General features: G+C 36.4%; 1 protein-coding gene across 1 annotated transcript in view; it reads left to right on the top strand.

The window, feature by feature from the left end:
- Nucleotides 1-21949, top strand: part of LOC145662266 (calcium-activated chloride channel regulator 1-like) — a 122410-nt gene that overhangs the window by 41094 nt on the left and 59367 nt on the right. Inside the window, exons 7-11 of the mRNA XM_081727654.1 lie at nt 2730-2951; nt 5215-5490; nt 9135-9338; nt 11023-11311; nt 19803-19952. Of these exons, the coding sequence (XP_081583780.1) occupies nt 2730-2951; nt 5215-5490; nt 9135-9338; nt 11023-11311; nt 19803-19952 (1141 nt within the window). The remainder of the gene's footprint in view (nt 1-2729; nt 2952-5214; nt 5491-9134; nt 9339-11022; nt 11312-19802; nt 19953-21949) is intronic.

Raw genomic sequence — 21949 nt, 5'->3', positions numbered from 1 at the left:
TAGTGCATGTATGTTGAAGTTATATTTGAACATACCTAGAACAGCGTTATCAATGAGTCGAATTAAAAGCCTCCTTTTTTTTTTTTTTGGAAGTGGGTAAAAAATTAATGTAAAATTTAGTAGATAAATTTAAGGAAATGGGAAAACTATTTCATTGTTATTTTCTGTACAGGGTGAATCTGAGAGATGTGCACAAACTCAAGTCGTGATTCGTAACATAAAAAAAAGACAAAAAAACTCTTACATGTTATCGAATTCCGGGTCGTCTTTCTATCTCGTTCCAATCCTCAGGTGCCAGGTTTTGATTCCAAGTTGGCACTCCTGTCACTCGTACAGGACGGGGAATTCGACAACATGCAAGCGGATTTTTGTCTTATTTTGATGTTATGAATCGTCTCCCTAAGTATGTGCACATCTTTGTCTTCCGTTCTAATTTTCACGATTGGAGTTTCGATTCCAACTTGGCAGCCCTGTCAGTCTTACACGATGTGGAAATCGACAATATGCAAGAGAACCTTTTGTCTTCTTCTGATGTCACGAATCACCTCCCGGAGTTTGTGTACATCTTTCAGGTTCACCCTGTATATATAGTATTAAAATATAGTAACACTGGACAATGTACTGTATATCATGTCAGTTTCATATTCTTGAAGGGTATCCATTTCACATGGTTTTCAACAACAACAACAACAAAAAAATCATTTCTTTGGTCGTTACCAAGATTTTAACAATTATATCGATTAAAAATTAAATCATGAAAATTTTAATTGATTAAATTGAAAATTAACAAAATTTTTAACTGATTAATTAAATCGTTAAACTTTTAACGGATTAATTACAAGCCTAGATTTTCCCTCAGCCAAATCATGCTGTTTTCCATGATTAAATATTTCAATTAACCCTTAAGGGAGCTTGGCTTTTTGGGCTATTTTTTAGACTTTCAGTCAAGCAACTACTGCATCGTCACTATTTATCCTAGGATCATGTTTCATACCTCATTCTCTTCAGAATAGAGCTGGCTTACAAGTGGTACCACTTGCATGCTCATACCATATACCAGAAGCGGGAAAAAATGTCAAAGTGAAAATTTCGGAGGGAAAAAATTTTTCCTCGAATTTGGCCCCCCCCTGGACCCCCCCCTGTGTGAACGTAGCCATCTAAAAAAATCTGATAAATAGTACTTGGTATACTGAATGTGTGTGCCAAATTTCAAGTTTCTATCTTGAATAGTAAGGGCGGGAGAAATTTTATCAAAAATTCCCACAATGCCCCAAATTACCACAAAACACTATGATTTCAGGGAAAAAAATTTCCTGAGACATCCCTAATTACCCTAGGGACATGTGTCGCCCATATTCTCTTCTGTACCATTCACATGTCTCCATCATGTATCTAAGGCGGGAAATTCCAGAAAAAAAGGATTTTTTTGATCTAAATTTCCCTTTTTTTCAACTTTTAGCCCCTCTGGTCCCCCCTGTTTTAACGCAGAAATCTGAAAAAAAAATCTGTTAAATGCTACTCGGTGGACTGAATGTTTGTGCACAATTTCAATCTTCTAGGTGCAAAAATAAGCCCGCCACAAAATAAAATTCATAAAATTCCTCATGTTACCCTATACAGAAGTATATTAAAAAAAAAAAAAACACTGAGACGTCCCTAATTACCCTAGAATAATAATTCGACCGTCATTCTCTTCAGAATGGAACTGCCTTTCAGACAGTATGACTCACGTGTCTCCATCATGTATGTGAGGCGGGGAAATCATGAAAAACGGGATTTTTTGTCTAAAAATCCCTTTTTTCATTTTTTCCCTTTCTGGACCCCCCCCCCTGTTTTAATGCAGAGATCTGAAAAAATCTGAGAAATACTACTAGGTGGGCTGAATGTTTGTGCACAATTTTAATCTTCTAGGTGCAAAAATAAGCCCGCCAAAAAAAAATTTAGAAAATTTCCCATGTTACTCTATACAGAAGTATATTTTGAAAAAATTCACTGAGACGTCCCTAATTATCCTAGAATAATAATTCGACCGTCATTCTCTTCAGAATGGAACTGCCTTTCAGACAGTATGACTCACGTGTCCCCATCATGTATGTGAGGCGGGAAAATCCTGAAAAACGGGATTTTTGGGGTAAAAATATCCCTTTTTTCAACCCTTCGCTCCTGTGGTTCCCCCCCCCCTGTTTTAGCACTGACATCGGAACAAAAAATCTGGTAAATACTACTCGGTGGACTGAATGTTTGTGCAGAATTTCAATCTTCTACGTGAAAAAATAAGCCCGCCAAAAAATAATGAACATAGGCTTCATAAGGGAAAATTTCTATTTCAAAATTATGACGTCATCACCTCCTATGTCTGGACGCAAGACGGTCTGAAACCATACGTAATGTCTTCTACAATGTATCTGGACTTGAAAAACAAAAAAAAAAAAAAAAAAAAAAAAAAAAAAAAAAAAAAAAAAACGGACGAAAAAGCTCAAATAGAAGAGAAATAACGCAATGTACGATGAAAAATGCGTATCGTACAAAATGTACTATAAGATCCCCAAAGGGTTAATATGCAGTACTATGTCTCATATTTTGGACAATTTGTTTCCGTTACATGCGAATAATATTGTACTGTTTTTTATTATTTTATTATTTTATTTATTTATTTATTTATTTATTTTACTTTCTGAATATTAATATGCATTGGTGAAAACTACTAAGAACGCTTATTTTCTTCACAGAATCGTTCCGTCATTTTGAAGAATTCCTTCAAGTTCATTCAAAGACATTCAAACCAGAGTCAAGTTGCTCTCTTTATATGTGAAGATCATTCTATTATAAAACAGTTCGATTATAGCATTCCTTCAATGCAAATAGTTGATGCCATGAATGATGTTATCCCAGAAAGTAGTACTAAAGACTATAGGTGTGATCTGGAAGCAGCATTTCATACAATTACTCAGGTAAAAAAATCAAATGAAATATATTACATACTCTGTTAATTTTTATTACTTTTTGAGTTACATAAAGCAATGATAGTGTAGTATTTTGTGTTATTTTTGTAAATCAGCCAGTGCCATGCCGTAGGGGCGAGTGGGGCGACGGCCCCGGAGGCCGAAGTAAAGGGACGAAAAATTCTGAAGGAAAAAATAAAAGGAAAATAAAAGAGAGGAAAATTACTTGGAATAAAACTAGTACTGAATGTCCTCTTCCTGCTTTAAAAAGTGGTCCTCTAATGTTACTCATGTTAGGAAAATGCATGTGCATATATATATATATAACATGAAAGTAAAAGGTAATAAAAAGTGCTCAAAATGAAGGAAAAGCAGGAATTATTTTTGGGAATTTTCTTGCGTTCGCGCCAACCGTAGTGGTGCTTCGTGGTTGATCTGGCGACCTCACTGATATGTACGAGGCGCCGTCGTATACTCTCGCCCCAGGCTCTGATTTTCTGCGGCGAATGCGTGCCACGGATTTAATTGAACCATAAGACTTGCCATATAAGCGTTTTCTCAGGACTTTTTTTTTTTTTGCTTCGCTTTAGAATTTCTACGTTCGCTTTGATTTAAATGTAGTAAGTGTTTTCATTGTCTTTAATTTTCATTCTTACGTTTTAGCCTAAACCCACAAAATGAAGCTGCGAAATAAAACGATGTATTCATGGATTAAGTAATGAAGTCGGAGTGTAATATTCATTTCCAAAATTATTCCTAAATCATTGCAAGTAAGAACAAAATATGCTCTATAAAATAAGCATTATAGAATTCTAGGCAGTGTACACATTCTAATGTTTTTATATATTGTTTCTGATCCACTTTTCAATATACGTATGCATCGTAATTGGATGAAATTCGTATGTTACTTATTTATTTTGGCAAAATAACTATTATATTTGGTCGGTGCGATTGAAATTTATAACTTTACGTGTGGTGGGACACCACCTTCTGTAATGCAACAGATAGGTAGATCGAAGTTACCCGTACGATATTACAAACTCCGTAAGTGTTCAGAAAACAGACTGTGGTGTCCAGCGAGTCCGAAGGTAGTATTGCTGAACGAATTTGTATTGTGAAGAACACACAAATATGAGTGAGTTTCAAACTGAGATATTCTGTTCTCTAGCCGCAAAGAAACATTAGCTGTGTCTTTGAACCTGACGTGATGAAAGAATGTATAATACGCAGTTGATTTATGGAATTTCATGGCGGTAACACAACATTGAAAAATGAGTCCGGAGGCCATAGATCAATAGCATGTTGTAATGAGACACTTTTGAAAGCAAGCCTTTCGAATGGAGACAAGCTAGGCATACGCCATACCACTGTCGTTTGGCACCTCCAGACAATCATTAAGGTGAAAAAGTTGTACTTGTTAGTGCCACAAAGGTTAACATTGGCAAGCAAGTGTCGCTGTCTAGGGGTGTGGATCTCTCTAAAGTGTGGAGAATAACCGGGAAAGTTTTCTGAATTGGAATGTCATCTCTGGTGAGAAATTGATTTGCTTTGACAATCATACGGCCAGGACAGTGGTTGGATCGTAATCAACCTCCACAATAGTTTATAAAACTACCTCTCCTTCCATTGAAGATGTTGTTGCTAGTATGGTGGTCTATGGTAGAAAGGCGTTATATTTCCGACTTAAACACTGCAATTTAAGGGGTGCTGGTTGAGGTGTTAGGCATTCTATATATGAAAGTAAAAGAAAAAAACTGGCCAATTTTGTCGTTAAAAATAGGATGTGCTTTAACCACGACAAAGTACGAAGCTAACAGGAAGCTCTCCCCCCCCAAAAAAAAAGAAAATGCCGGTTACCTTGGTGATGGGAAGGAACTAACTTCATTATTCCAGTTTATATCCCTACGTATTTGCTCTAGTGAGGGGCATAGTTGTTCACAGATAGAGCGCTTTCCTCTTGTGCTTGGGGTTCCTATTTCGATCCCCGGCCAGGTAGGTTTGTAGTGGACAACATTGTATCTGTAGGTTCTCTCGGGGCACTCCCGTTTCCTCCAACTTCCTCATTCCACCAATTTTTCCACCATCATTCACTTGCTTTAATTATTGTCTCCCTTAGCCTAAAGGGCATATGTGGGAAGTTAACCTAAAAGATTTCAGGTTTTTTACGTGATATCAGAAAGATGATATTTAAGGTTAATCGAATAATGCAAAATGATTTCCTAAGCTACTGCTGCTAATCAGGCTTAGATTAATTTATGTTTTATTATTACAGCACATGGGAAACAAAATGTATCCAGTTCTGTTTATCACTTCGTCATATGGAAGATATTCATGGTCACAATGGGACAATATTGTAAAACAGAAAGGTATTCCATTGAATATTTTGGCACTTGGAAACCATACAAGCCCAGAACTAGTTACATTAACACGATATGGTGAGCTGTATAATGTTAAAGAGGGCAATGTAAGCGACAGCTGGCAGTGGGTTGGAGTCCTCAATTTCTTACGGAAGATGATGAATATGATCGAAGGGAGAAACATTATGCAGGTAAGAGAAATCTGTTAAATAGAGTCCGGCATTGGAGTTGGGCGGAATTGATATGAGGCTCTAAATTTTCACATCTAAAGAAATGTTGAACCTGAGGTGGATCAAGCCCAGGGCTGGGAGGGCCTAGCCCCCCGGTTTTTTGAGTGGCAACTATAATTTATGCTATTATTTATATAATTTTGAAAGTTTACACTAAACTCATGATATATCTATCATAGGCTGGGGTCTGGGTGACCACCCCAGTTTTCACCTTCTAGATCCACTGTGCTCAACTTTTTTACTAACGATAGAACCGTAGAATGTATCACACTAAACGTTTATCGTAGAGGAATTCTTCAAAACTGGGGATTCTCTATTAAAAACACGACGTCATTTTGGTCATAGTCCAACATGGACGTATACTTAGCCGTCCCGTAACATTATCCTCAGATGGGTGCAGCACTTCAGACCAACAGCATCCGCTACAAATATATTACCACCTGACTGCGTTTGAACTACGTAGGGCAATGCAGAAAACATCTGTGCAATGACATGCAATATATCAAGGTACAATCAGTGACAAATGTTCTTTCCGTTTGGTAAAATTTATTTTAAGAATAACGGTGAAACGTATCCCGTTTTACTGAGTTTCAAGGCTGAAACGTACAGAAAATTACATTTTTTTTTATTTACCGAAAACTACTCAAATCGTCCTTCCGTTTGAAAATTATTTACGAAATTAATTTCATCAGTCGGAAGAACTTTTGTCGTTGTCTATACAAATGACTATCTGTGTTATGAAGCCATAATTCTATATTTTTTGGACTGCAAACAATAAATCAATATTTGAACATGATTTCGATGTTTTTAGAAACGACTTTGGTTTTATAGTTTAACACAATGGTTCTCAATCAATGTGTGGCGACACACTGGTGTGTCATGCTATCTCTTAAGGTGTGTCGTGAAATTTTAGAATTTTAAAATCATGAAGAATTTAGTAATAATTAATTAAAATCGAGCCACACTGTACCAGTCAACATCTCCAGCGGTAGCAATAATGCTCAGTGCTATATAGTCATGATAAAAACTAATTCATTTCACTATTATATTATTATTATTATTATTATTATTTATAATAATAATAATAATAATAATAATAATAATAATAATAATAATAATAATAATAATAATAATTTGTCGTGATGCCCTGGACGTTCAGTAAAATGTGTCATCAGACAAAAAAGGTTGAGAACCACTGGTTTAACATATCAAAAATGTCCGTAGGTATTTATCAGTGAATAAAAAATGTACTAAAAAATGCATCCTAACAGTGATTAATAGGAGCTGTGGAAGAATGCTAAAGATACTTAAATTTCTTATGTGTCCGATGAGTACACGGTCACAAAAACGACATTTAAACAATGTTAGGATATTTCACAGATTATTATTTACAATGTATAAGTATTTTCTGTCTTATAGACCCTACTGAGAAGTTAGTACATTTTGATTACTCCTACTGCAGTTCTTGGCAACCGCTGTTAAGATGCATCCTAGACATCTTTTGTTCACTGAAAGAACACTTAACTACATTTTTTCGAAGTTTCTAAAAAAAAAGAGAAAAGAAAAAAACGATTGATTTATTTATTGTGTGACACCTTTAATTTCTACCTCTATCCTTAATTCTCAACTTATTCCTTTACTTTACATCCCTAATTTCCAGTTTGACACAAAAGAAACTAGCAAATTTATCCCTGCCTAACTGACTTAGTGACTAGAACCTAACTATGTTAGGGTAAGTGGACTAGAACGTGCATTTAAAACGTCAAATGATATAGTATATATATATTTTTTTTAAATATTTGATGGATTATTATTATTATTATTATTATTATTATTATTATTATTATTATTATTATTATTATTATTATTATTATTATTATTATTATTATTATTATTAAGTATTCTGCCTATTGGTATGTCCTGGTACTAATGAGTTTTTTCTTCTTAATTGTCAGTTTGGGCGTGGAAATGTTTCTTCTACGTTTCTCGATTTTCAGCTTCCTCTTTCAACTCCCAATATTTTCTTCTAATTTTCAAGTCATCGATCAATTGTGTTCTTCTTCTCCCTACTCCTCGCTTTCCTTCCATCTTTTCTTCTATGGCGGTACGAAGAAGACAATATCTTCGCCAGATGTGTCCAATCCAATTAGCCTTTCTACGAAGGATGGTGGCTAGAAACGTCCTCTTCTCTCCCATGTGTTTTAAAACGTCTTCGTTTGTTACTCTTTCTGTCCATTTTATCTTTTCCACCTTCTTCCAACACCACATTTCGAAGACCTCTAAATATTTCTTCTCTAACTTCCGTAATGTCCAAATCTCTGAACCATAAAGTCCAATGCTCCAAATATAGCACTTGACCAATTTCTTCCTTAGTCCAATATTAAGGCTGCTAGTTAAGGATGACCTTTTCTTGTTGAATGCTTCTTTCGCTATGGAAATTCTCGACCTGATCTCTCTGGTGCAATAACGTCTTTCGTCAAAATACTTCCCAGACATTTGAAATGTTCGGCCTCTTCAAGTATTCTTTGTTCTACTCTGAACCAGGTAAATTGCCATACTGTTACGTACAACCAGAAGGAATCAACATACCTACTAAAACTACTCTCAGCGATCATTCCCAAGGCTCTAATGATAGATTGTGTATTCGAGAAGATTAACCACCAACCATACAGTCCAGATTTAGCACCGTAGCCTTGACAACAACAGCTGCGTGGACTGGAGCATTATCATGCAGCATGTGAGCTCAAAACATGAACGACTGATTCAAATGACTGCTTCCAACGAACTGGTGCAGCTAAGCTGTTGAAAGTGGTCCATTATTTCTTTCATAGATGGCACTATATGTCATGAACAGCTTATTATCAGTGGCGCGATATTTCAATGTCAGTCCAAAAACTTTTGGAAATACCCTAAGGTTCATGTGTTTTGAATTTCTTTAGCGGCCACCGGACAATGAAGGAAATTACGCGAACCCTCTCTTATCGACCACTTTTTACTTTTATCTATAAATCAATTATTGGAGACAAGCAATACATTTCTGGGATTAAATTTACTTTATTTATATGTATATTCAGGACCGGATTTAGAGGGGTGCAAAGGTGCACGTGCATCCCCTCCTACTCGTTGTAAATATACATTATCTAAAATGAGAAGCTAGCAAAAAAAAAGCAACACTTCCCCAAACTTTTTGCCTAGTTTAAGTCGATTTCCTGAAGGTTGAAGGAAAAGGATTCACCAAGCAAAACAATATAACATTTGTCAAGTAGGGAAGAAAACAGAAACCAGGAGGAGAAAACGTTTTTTTCCTGCATAACACTTGCTACCCTCTTTAAAATACTTTCCTGTTTTATGCATTTGTGTTGTGAGGGGTAAAGAACATTGTCACATGTCACTTTGAAGAGTTTCAGTGTAATTGGTTATTTTGGTAGTTATTGGTGCACCACCTCTTCCCCTCGGACAATCCTGGATCCGGCCCTGTGTATATTATAAATATTTTACAGAGTAATGTAGTTTGTGTATCACCTATCAAATTGTGTCTTCTACGTTTTCCCGTATGTTTTTGTGTAACTAGAAAATTAAAACAAAACTATTTATTGTTCTTTCAGGTATTGAATAGAAAGATTTGTGAGCAAAATGCAACAGGCACTATTCAAATAGGAAAAGCTGACAAGCACCTTCTGTTTTTGGTGAATGGAACATATGTGGAAAGCCTAGAATTAATTAGTGAAAATGGAACAAAATGTCTTGGTTTTAATAATACAGATACTGGACTCTTTGGTATAGGTCTACAAGAAAACAATTGCCTATACGTAAGTATTTGTATTTTTGTTTGTTTGTTTGTGTACATATAATGTTATTGTTTTATTAGGTTTTCTACAGTTTCATGCAAATCTAATAAATATTATAAAACAATCGTTTCCAACTGGCCGATCTATGAAGTAAGGGCACGCTTTTTCTATCCAAGGAATATCTGTGAAAAGCACGTTAAACAATGGAGCGGAGGGGGTGAGGAGAGAAATTGAATTGTTATGAATATATTTGTGTAATTATCATGACGAGTAAGAAGGTATAAAAAGTAACAATACTAATAATGTAATAAAACATTGAAAGTATGTATCACATTATCAAAGAGAAAACGTTAAAATTGCTAAAGAAGTTTCAAACAGCGAAATAGGGTTAAGTATATCCAGGTGGACAGGGGTAAAAATAAGAGAGAAATGGAAAATGTACAATGTAAAACAGTAACGTGAGAAACATATAAAACATAATTGTAATCACATTGGAAACACCGTACGTTCGCATACTACAGGGTTTTTCAAAACAACACCGACAAGATTTGGGAGGTGATTCCTGACACCAAGATAAGACAAAAAGTATAGACCACCCTGGGTGCAGAAATCCGTCATTTTGTAGTTATAGGCTGCAAAAAAACATGAAAAATTGTTCTTTAAAGATTCATAGCTCCAATAGTATGGGAGCTACTATGGTCTGGTCAAGACTTCACTTAGGAACTAGCATATGCTCTATGCAAATATCCTACTGTATCGATATCCTGCGGTACTTCCGCAACCATTTATATAGAGGAAGTTGGTGAGCATTTCAAATTATACGTCAGTAGCCAAATTCCCTCTATAAAAATTGTTGAGTGATTACCGCAGGATTCTGAAACATGTATTTTTGGATAGAAAATGAAATGAAATCTTTGAGTTTTACGTCCCACGGTTATGCCGGTTAGGCTAAAGGAGACGGTGATTATGAGAAATGAATGAAATGGTGGAATGAAGAAAGTGGGAGGAAACGGGAGAACCCCGAGAAAACCCACGCACATGGTGTTTGTCCACCACAAAGTTCACTTGGCGGGGGCTGGGATCGAACCCGGGACCCCTAGCACCAGAGGTGAACGCTCTACCACTAAGCCACCGCGGCCCCCGATATTTTTGGATAGAGCACATATTAGTTCCTAAGTGGTCTTGAACCGCTTACGGTAGATCACATAGTATTGTAGCTATTTACCTTTAAAGTTCATTTTTCTTTAAAGTTCGGCAGCCTATAATTCCGAAATGAAGGATTTCTGCACCCAGGTTTGTCTATAGTGGTGCCAGGAATTACCTCCCAAACGTTGTCGTTGTTGTTTTGAAATACACTGTATCAATCTAAACAAATTATCGAATATCATTCGATTAAATTTGCTTACAGTTGGAGAGCGCTCAGGGCACTTCACTGCTGGTACTTCAAATCCACTTTTTGGTCATTTTGCAAATATTTCATATTTATGATCTCTACCTAAAGCTCCTTTCAAAGCTTAGAAAATTAAGGTATAGGTATTGTAAATGATTCTTATAGTGTAAAAAAAAAATAGTTTTAACTTTTCCATGTATTTAAACGAAACGTACAAACTTTGTACCTTTTTCTCGTAACTTCGGGATTGGAGTCTTCTGTGCTCTGAATGCAACAACTATGTTTCTAGTGTTATAGTTTCCTCTTTCTTTACAGGAAGGCGTTTGGGATTATAAAATTACCAGAAGTTCAAATGTCACTGATCTCCCGTGTGTTCCTCTAATATTATGGACAGAAGGCGCAGATAATAATGTCAAGATTAATACTTGGACATCCTCTACCCCGTCCGGAACAGCACCGAAACAAGAATCAGTTATCTTGTACGCTGAAGTTACCAATAATGATCATGAACCAGTTATTGATAATCTAAAGGTTATAGCACATGTTGTTTTACCTTGTAGTACCGAGGAAGTTCAAGTGGAACTTTTAGACAATGGTTACGGAAGTAAGTAGGAATTATACTTGTATATGTTACTATGAATGTAGACACGTCATAATTTATGTGACCTTCTCCATCATCAATAATAGATCTTAGTCTCTAGGTCTTCACTACTAATAATATCTATTGTAGTAACATTTTGAAAATTAAATTTTACTCACGCGGGACATTCAGGCACCCCAGTGGCATAAGCAGAAGTTTCTTTAAGAGAGCGGGTTCAAGCGCGGAAGTTCGTATAATTTCAGGATATGTATACATATCTCAATATTGTAAAAGTTTATTTTTGCATTATATCTTGCTGAAGGAAGGGGGATAAAATCCCAAAGCTTCGTTGCGTACGCGACTGAGACACGCGCTAATAACGTTAAAGTTATTAGAAATATTCTTGGGATTTCATTTGGATTTCAACGGAATGTGACTTTCAAGGAACAATATTTTTTATAGTGGGGGGGGGGGTACGTTGGTTTAGTGATAGAGCGCTCACCTCTAGAGCGAGAGGTCCTTGGCTCGATTTCAAATTGTGAGAGTCTGACTAGGATAATATTGTGTCCGCGTTTTTCACAGGGTTCTCCTAGTTTCGCCCATATTCCCATTTCAGTAATTCTTTCATAATCATTCCGTTTCATTCATTATCTGCCTCCTTTAGCCTAAAGGGCATAACCGAGGGACCTAAAATTAGAAATTTTATTTCTTTTTAATATTTAGATGACCAGAAGTCGCCGTGTAACTGTCTTGTAATGAGCCTAGGAATGTCTCTCAGGAATGTCGTAGGAGGTTCCGTTTCCGGTGCATAAGTGGACATGTAGCTAGATGTCCACTGTGAAAAATGGGACATACCATAGTCATCTCGACCAGTGTTTGTAGTTTGAGGGAAATTTCCCTAATCTCTGGAATTCAGTAGACAAATTTAGCAAAGGGATTTTTCGATAAAATTTTAAAAATCCAGGGAAATTCTCGTGTTGACTGATTGACCAACATAAATGCTTAAGTTTTTCTTTGTTCTTCAGAAATAAACCAATTCAATAGCAATGGTGTGTGTCTGTTCAAAGTAGCATCATTTGCACTAATTGTTGGTAAAGTGTATTTATGTATGTTTTTATTTTTAAAAAGCGAAGGAAAAAAGTAAAAAAAAAATAGAAGCAAAAAACAAATGTGGTTAACACTTCTTTTAATGTAGCTAAATTAATCTGATCACATAAATACTATCATAGGAATTGGTCACTCAACAAACTAGGAGAAATTTGATAAGAAAAGGGGAAATTTTATGTCGGTCGAGGGAAATTTCTTTAAGGAAACTTAACGAACACTGATCTCGACATTCCCGAATTTCCGTCCCTTGGGCCTCGAAGGAGTGTGTCTGTGGTTATGTCTAACAAAAGAAATGTCCTCGAGTTTCCTTTTCGTCACTGTTACGAGCTCTTATAGTGCTGCCAAAATGCCTTGATCCATGGCAAAAATGTGAACTAAAGCTCACACTCTCGACACACCCGCGCTTTGAGCCAATAATGGTTCAGCTGTTGGTAGACGAGAAAGCCTTGCAGCCATGAGAGTGGAATTTCTTCTGCTGATAGCAGCGCTTGGAACAGAAGACTAGGTGTCAAGTCAATGTGGTATATCTATAGCAGCATATTTTCAAGATACCAAACAGGTGTTTACTTCCTTTTCTTTCTTTCTTACTCAAACGTTCTTTTTCACCACCTAAGCTATATGACATGTGGATCTAGAGGTTAACATGAAATCAGAACCACATTATCTAACTTCAAGGGCCAAATACTGTATATTGCAGGTAAAGCTTTCTAACCTATCCCTGGAAAAGAAAACACAGGGTATGAGGATGCGATTCATGAGTGGTGTGCGTCATGCTGGTACCGTCGCACCGACCATTTTGTTTCTTATTGGTATTCAAACGTGGAATCATCCATAGCAATTATGGAGTGTATTCATTTGCATGAAGCAATTTTCCGCTAGTAGCGCGCCGATTATCCGGACTAATTAGAACCGGACCCGATCCAGGTATTCAAAAATCCGGATAGTCGGGAAAGTTCAATGGGCAGAAAAGTTCAAAAAAGGCTATTGTACTCTACACTATAGTCAAGTACTGCATTGTAATATATACGTAACATTACAAATCATACAAGATATACAATATATATACTGGTATAAAATAACAAAAAAAGAGATGTAAGATATGTAGACCTACTTGAGCATGTCAAAAGGACTCAACTGGTTCGCTGCCTAAGATCGCTTCCGCGCCGCCAGGTCTTTCATCCGCTTCACTGTGAGTAGCTGAAGATGGTCACATAGTCTCTACCCACTTTAAAGGAGTATTGAAACATGCAAATCCATCACTTGCAAGAGGTCCTGTTTGTAATTCAACTGGCATTTTTTTTTAATTGATCCGGATAATTGACAATCCGGGTAATCGTCGCTCTATTGTATAATGCGCTCGGGTCATTTCACAATCTCACGCAGTATTAGATAAGACGGTGCACATTAACCGTATTTATTGTCATCTAGATGAAGTTCCTTCGTGGGTAAGCGGTAAGCGGCCTGTGGCGTGGGAAACCTGTTTTGATTCCCGGTGGAAACTCATGTGGTTCGAATTCCACGTTAATCTGTAGGTTCACGTCTCATATAGCCTCGCTACTGAAAGGGACGTTACACTCAAAATCAACTCAACTCAGCTCATCTAGGTGCTACATCTGCCCAATACAAACAACCTTAAGTACATGTAATTTAATTTACTTGCTATGTATCTGTAGATTGTGATGCCTGCTGTTACATGGTTGAAACAATGGGCAATGACTGAACTTTTAACATCGGAGAAATTGATTCTTAGTGCAATTTAACATCATTTACAATCAACTTGTCTTTTTAAACTAAGGGACAGCATCATTTACAATCAACTTGTCTTTTTAAACTAAGGGACAGCATCATTTACAACCAACTTGTTTTTTTAAACTAAGGGACAGCGTTTAAGGCATTTATGTTCAATTTAAATGTTGTTAGCAAATGAGAGGACTGCGCTGTTACCAGGTTCCTGTACACATTCATTTTTGTTTATGCATCTGCTCTCGCTGTAGTCCATCTGCATAGCCTCACCGCAACGTTCTGTCACACCTTTCATTTCATTCGCCTAGGCTACAAAAGATCGATTGTGTGCCACGCTTTAGTTCAATGTTTTTCAACCCGTGATTTCTATTCGTCCCACAAGCAATGTTTCGCGGTCGGAGGAAGGACTATGAAAAATAGATGGAGTAAAGAATGTTAAGAGGCCTCATTCCGACGAAATTAAAATACCGCTAATTTTACAGTAATTATATGATATCTTCAAATAGATAAAAGGTAATCGAAATGTGGAACAAGAACGCCCTAGATAATATCATTTTACATGAGATACCGTTATCACGATTCACTTAACTGCTTTCGTTTTCGAGCCATTTTGAAAAACGGCATTTATATTTCGCGTTTCTAAACGGCTGAAAACGGAAAACCACTAGGTGACTTGTGATAACGGTATCTCATGCAAAATAATATTGTCTAGGGTGCTCTTGTTCCACATTTCAATTATCTTTTATCTATTTGAAGATATCATATAATTACTGTAAAATTAGCGGTATTTTAATTTCTTCGGGTTGAGGCCTCTTAAGGGTCGAAAGGGAGAAATGAACAAAAAAGTGTCGGCAGTGTACAAGTAATCATATTCACGAGCAGCGAATCTGCAGACCATCTACTTAGCTATTGATGTTCGTGTTTGACTATCATCACTACAGTTTTAAATAGTGTCGCCCACGAGACTAGACGCGGAATGAGGTTTTCTCGTCTCATCTCGTATCTTTTTCTAGATGTCTCGTCTCGTCTACATTTTAGAATAGTCGTTTATCGTCTTGCCTGAATTCTCATAAGAGTTTCTCTTATCTTGGAATTGGTCTTTGTCCCCAGTCGTAACCGAATATAGTATAATTTAAAGTGTGATTACTTTTTGTAGCAACATTCTGTTAATTGTAATTTTAAGCCAATCATTTTCAATAAGATTGAAATTAAAAATGTTAAATAATTTAACAACACTTCACTCATTTTTACGAGTTCTTGTTTGCATTCACATCGATGTTTTAATTCTTTGAAAAGGATTAGTATTGCTGAGGCTCATCATAACATTTACACGCGTTAATTTCTACAAATAGATTACATTTCTTTTATTCTTATCTTGATCTATTTACACACTATTATCCTTTACACTTTTACAAAATACACATTGCCTTCCACTTTCCTCTTCTTTTCTTTCTTTCTGTTTTATCTACTTCACATGTTACAGGCCCCCTTTGATTCCTCAAACTGTATCGTAACTTGACAAACTTCCTTCTCTCTCTCTCACTCTTTATTTATTTATTTATTTTTACTGATTTTACCCCAGCTCGAGGTTTTATTTATTCATAAAGCTGCATTTACTATTCATCTTACTTAATTTTTACCAATAACTCACTGCACCTTTCCAGATTTTCCACTTCTTTTAATTTTCTTTACCAATTTCAACTTCTTCGGTACTGTCTTATCCAACTTGGATTTAACTTATATTCCATATTTTGGCTTTTTCTTTCTTGGGGTTATTTAACTATTACTTGTCTTGATTTTGACAATAATATGTCCGACTTTCACACACCCACCTTTTTTCTCTTTTAATTTTTCAGTTTTTCAACGTATTTCAACAATTATAATTGCTGGGAAATCTTTGTTCTGTTTAGCGAAAATTAAGTCAGAAAGAAAGACTCATTTCCGACCTTTCAAGAACATTAGAACGAGTTTAACCGAACTCATCCGATCTGCATCAAACTTGGCACGGCGGTAGACCTTGAGCCGCTATAAAAACTTTTGTAATATATGATGCATAGACTTTTGGTTACTCAGTTACACATCAAGTAAAAATCAAATAAACGGCTATGTGGATTTTCAATTTTCTTCTTATAAATGTGTGATATTACGTTCAATTTCTTGCTTTCTTGCCTTTCCCGCTGGGAAGTGCGTGTGTTTTGGTGCACGAGATCCTGGCTTCGAGTCCTGGTGTGAGAACCTTAAAACTTGAACCCAATACAGTGGTTCGGATTCCATTTTGAAATGTAGGTCCACGTCTCCTATAGTCTCTGTGTTGAAAAGGGACAGTGAATTCCAATCAGTCAAACATTTTTTTCTCTCTCTCTGTCTCTCCCCCCCCCCCCTTCTCTCTCTATCACAATGTGATTTATTGGTTCGATTGAAGTTTAACGACCCTTTGAGCATCGAGGCTACATGAAACCTCGATCTATAGTTTAACGTAGGAACCAACCCACATGAGTTCCCACAGCGACTAGAGCCCGAGTTTCCTTTTTCTCATATTTCCATACTGCAAACTGCAATACTTATGTTTATTATTATTATTAAAATATGTACTACTAATTTAGCTGACTGAACCATTTCCAACACCTTTGCTCCCTCACAGAATTACCTCTCTACCGGTAAGAATGTGTTGGTAGGTAGGTTTAAATTATTCTGTTTCTCCTTTTCTTTTTTACCATTGTCCGTATAAGAAAGAACGAAAATTGATGGTTGAACACTTGTAACTTTCAACCTACCCTCTTCTTTACAAGTAAAATAATCTTAATGGCCCACTCTTTCACCCTCTGTTTAGCTCAGAAATTTAAAAAGACACAGCTCCAATTCTGATTGTGTTTCAGCTGTATATCACCTTGAATTACAATGCAGGTCGTTCTTCCAGACTGACAACACCTTGCACGCGCGCCCAGCCATGCAATTTCGGTAAATGGAAAATTGTTGGGCGCGAATGGGCGAGGCCGATTAAGACAGTTTTGTGTGTGTGTGTCTGTGTCTGTGTAAGAAGCGACGGTTGTAGAATACTGGAAAGACCCCCAAAAATATTTTCTTTTCTTTTCTTTTACAAGCATTATAGGGCAAGAAACATAATCATGAATAAAAGGAAAATGATTACACTTGCATTTTGAATTCAACAGGTAAAGCATTACACTTCAATCGCTGCTTATAGTTATGCAAAATGCTTACAAATTCTCCGTCCACAACCAATTTGCATTGCTCTAAATGACGGGATGACGATAGAAAATTGCTTTGACTGTAATGCGATGCAAGAAGAGAACAATTTATTTTCTGAAAACACAAGTAATTCATCAAAGAACATTTTGCATGATGAAGCGTAAAACTATTGGTCTTTTGGACACTGCTACGTATTTTACTTTCTGTACCTCCACACAAATCTAAACAAAATTTCCATTTAGAGCATTCCATTGTGGCTTTCTTTTGCTAGTCACTGGAGTCGATAATCCACTCTCCGAATGTACTATTACTATTATTAGGATCATGCTAGAGAACTTTATTAAGACTGTAATGTTAGTACGTCTGGACGTTACTCCACTTGATAACTCTTTAATGAAAATGAGTTTTTTATTTATTTATTTTATGCAATAGACAGCGGAGTTCATTAATGGAGTTAACTCATTAACACTTTCACGGATTTTAACGTTTTCTGTTCGTTAACAAAAAATCATGACATAAATCTTGTAATGTACCACGTGATTTTTGTTTACAAACACCCAACATGTGATTGTGTTTATAAAACATCCTATTTGTGCTACTGTTTATAAACAACAACCACGTGCACTTTATGATGGAGTACTACGCCTTACGTTGAAATGCAAAAAGTTGCAGACGACGGAGGCATCAGCGATACATACAATCATGCAGTGCCAGCACCTCCTGGAGCGCCTATCTTCGGAGTTCTGCGATTTTCAAACCACATTTGTGCTTGCTTCGGAGTACTGGGGATTCGTAACTTACTCCAACAAGCTTGCTGCGGAGCTCCATGGAGATCCTCCTCCGGGTTGCTCGGGCCTTTGGTCAGTTTTCTCTATCTTGATTAGAGAAATTACATTATTGTACTATTCTTGTAGAATAATGTTTATAGTAGATAATATAATAAACTGGTAGTGGGTAAAGATTCTACACATATAATTTTCTCTACCAAGCTCTACCTACTCTTTCACAGGGAGAATTTTACAATATTGTAAAGAAAATTCACAGAACGGGACGAAAGACGCTTTTCGAGAAATGAGATGAGATGAAAACCCGTTTCATCTCGTCTCATTGGCAACAATAATTAAAGTAGTTGCTGATAGAAAATAGCCTCGATGCTTCTGAACAAAATAGGCAAAGTATGGTGCAATTGATGTTTTAATGTGAAGAAGTAAGTTTCGTCACATCTTATACAACAAGATACTGATACTCATTAAATCAATATGTTGCAAGAAAGTTTATATGGATGGCTCCAGGGTCACACCACAAAGGGGCGGCAGTCCACTGGGTCAGGACTCCTCATCCCAAACTTCCTAACTCAACATACATTTGTACACTTTCTCAATAAAACTATACTTGTTTAACAGTTAAATTATTGATATAACATGAAAATTTGATCTTACACTTCATCTGTACATTGTCTCTTACAAGGGCGCCAATCAGGGGGGCAAGGTGGGGCGTTTGCTCCCCCTAGAGGAAATTGTACTTCGGAATATCGAAAACCCAATAGAATTTTTAGAATAGTTACATCAAAATTTGAAACTATATTTGAAATGTCGCTTATACTTGCCCCCCCCTTTGAAACCACAACATGGGCGCCCTTGGTCTCTTATAGAAACAATCTAGTTCTGTCCTTTTTTTTTTTTTTTTTTTGGAACTATATGTAGAAGTGTTTTACAATTGCTTATCGTCTTTTCTGGTAGAGAATAATACCCGTACAATACTACATAAACGTAGTGACTTGTAGTAATGGAATCCCTCTCAACCAAAGGTTGAACCTCCCAACCAAGATTTCTGGGTACGCTCCTGCATGGATGATACTACAACCACTTTCTATCAACATCAAATTTGAAATAGAAATCAAAGGAAAATAAAAGATTAGTGTAAATATCCAAGATTTCACTTGAATCCTGCTTAAAAGAAAATAGCATTACTTAAGTACAAGCAACACCTGTATATCTTAATGGTGTTGCTTATATGCTTACCGCAGTTGCTCGCTGCAAAGAACCATAGTATAACAAAGCATTGCAGATAACCTAAAGGCATTAAAGGAAAAAAAATAAATAAATAAAGCGTTCCAATACTCAGATTACACTTTTGTTTCACTTCCTCGAGAACAATAAGGAAAGAGAAGTAAAAACAAGGAAAATTTAGCTGCTAATAGAGCAAAATTACAGTCACTTTTGCCACAAAGGCGGTCAGAAGTTAACCTATCATTTACCATCTGTAGAGGTGACGGGTAGTCCCTATCTCGGGACGCTTCTTACAAATTATAGTGCATTTTATGTACCATCATTTTCTTTTCTACGTATCTATAACTTTTACTTCTTCGACATTTCCGAGTGTAATACTGTATTGTACACGATCTTTTTTTATTATTATTTTTAATATTATTATTATTATTATCTTTCTTTTGTTTCAGCTCCTGACGTCACGAAAGGTGATGGAATTTATTCTGCGTATCTTTCACGTTTTTCTGAATGTTCTGGCGTCTACTCCTTCTGGGTTGAGGTGATCAACGTGTCGGCAGCAGCGACGAAACGAATAGAAAGCAAATCTCTATTACAAACAGGTAAGCTCAAATTACTGTACACAGTATACCTCCCTACTAGAAGAAGAAGAAGAAGAAGAAGGAAAACCCAGAAAAATCAAGTGAAAACTCGAAATTTTCGTTTGGTACAGAGAAAAAAAATAATAATTCATATTTTCTGTTTGGTAGCACCAATTTCTCCTGCTCTCCAAGATGGACCTTTTTAAGGCTTGTTATTACGTTTTAGTCAGAAAGTGGAAAATTTTCCTTCTCCAGCAACCGTCATTATGATATTATTGTACCTTATGGACAGAGAAAAAACATGTAGTAACCATTTGAGGAACAGTGAATGTTTTTCCAACTTACAAGGAAGTAGATTCAATGCTTCATATTATTGAGTCCGATTTTTTTTCCTTCGTTCGTGCTTCGGCTTGGTGAAATTGTTCTATCTCAACTGAATACTATAATAGCAAAGGTTTTTTATACACATCACAGCAGATAGCAAAGATCTAAAGCTTTTTCGTAAATATACAGTGACTCAAAAAAGTATTCATACACACAATTTTTTTGACGTAGGATTATATAGAAAGGTTAAATAAAAACAATGCTACAATCATCTGAAAGTGTACATAATTTATTATGTTTGTTTGTACAAAAATATCAAAAGAAGAAATATTTAGATAACAAAAATAAATAAATGTACTTTCTCAACTCAAAAAAAGTATTCATACAGCAACACGAACTACAAATCTCGACGAGTTCTAACAATTTGTACTAGAAAATCGAGTTTTTAATACTCTACACTTTTACTTTTAAAACAAATCATTGCCTCGAGACGCCTTGGCATGGACCGAACAAGCATCTTGGTCATTTCTGAGGAAATCTTAGACCACTCGTTCAAAAATATCTTTTGTAGTTCTTCCTTGCTCGGAGACGGCGTTTCTGTACTGTACGGGTGGTGTTGTCGAGATAATCCCACAAGTGTAAGATAGAATTGACATCTGGGCTTTTTTGGAGGAGTCAGAAGCCGTTGTGGAGCTTTGTATAGTAACAATTCCCCAATTTTCAAAGTGGTGTGCTTAGGGCCATTGTCCTGTTGGAAAACAAAGACTCTGTCAAGACCCAACTTCTGCACACTGTTTGATAAGTTAAGGCGCAACATACTAATATACTTATTAGCATCCATGAATCCTTCAATAAAAACTAAGTTTCCCACTTCAGAAGACGCCATGCATCTCCAAACCATCACACTTCCTCCTCCGTGTTTTACTGTAGGGATAATATGTTGCGATTGCAACTCACTGTTTGGCTTTCTCCATACCCATCTTTTGTCATCTGATCCGAATATATTAAACTTCGATTCATCGGAAAATACAGCAGTATCCCAAAATTCGTTAGGTTTAGTATGGCATTCGTTGGCAAATTTTAGGTGCTTTTGTCGGTTTGCTTCTGAAATGTATTTTTTTTTTTTTTATTTTGGCTGTCTAGAATGAAAATTGACACTATATAGTACATTTCGTATAGTTTGAGGATTCACAGTGCAAGTAGATGTTGACGCGATTTCTTCAGTCAAAGACACAACACTTCTGAAGGGTGATTTTCGTGCTAAATTGACTACTTTCTGTTGGTCGCAGCGTTTAAGCACTTTTCGGCGATCTGATCTTCGTCTATTTTCTGTTGTTCCAGTTTCTTTATGCTTCTTTATGATGGAACTACAGTACCAAAACAAATTGAGAGAGTTTTTGCAATTTCACGATAACTCCTACCTTCTTTATAAAGAGAAACAACCCCATCACGTTGCGTCAAGGAAAGTTCACTTTTCTTGCTCCCCATTTTGACTACTAGCACTCACCAAGAGCAGACTAACAGACATACAATGAGCTGCAGGTAACGGACAATGCAGGTACAGTACGATTGCTCGAGTTGAACAGTACAAGTGTTCAAGGCACAGAACAGGATAGCAGTCCCTCTGTATGAATACTTTTTTGAGTATCATAATTAAGTGATTCACATTGTGGTTCGTCTCCTTATAGTCTTGG

The sequence above is a fragment of the Thermobia domestica genome, chromosome 1 (genome assembly GCF_964235325.1).
Source record: "Thermobia domestica chromosome 1, izTheDome1.hap1.1, whole genome shotgun sequence".
Lineage (NCBI taxonomy): Eukaryota > Metazoa > Arthropoda > Insecta > Zygentoma > Lepismatidae > Thermobia > Thermobia domestica.
This window is presented reverse-complemented; position numbering and strand designations above follow the sequence as displayed.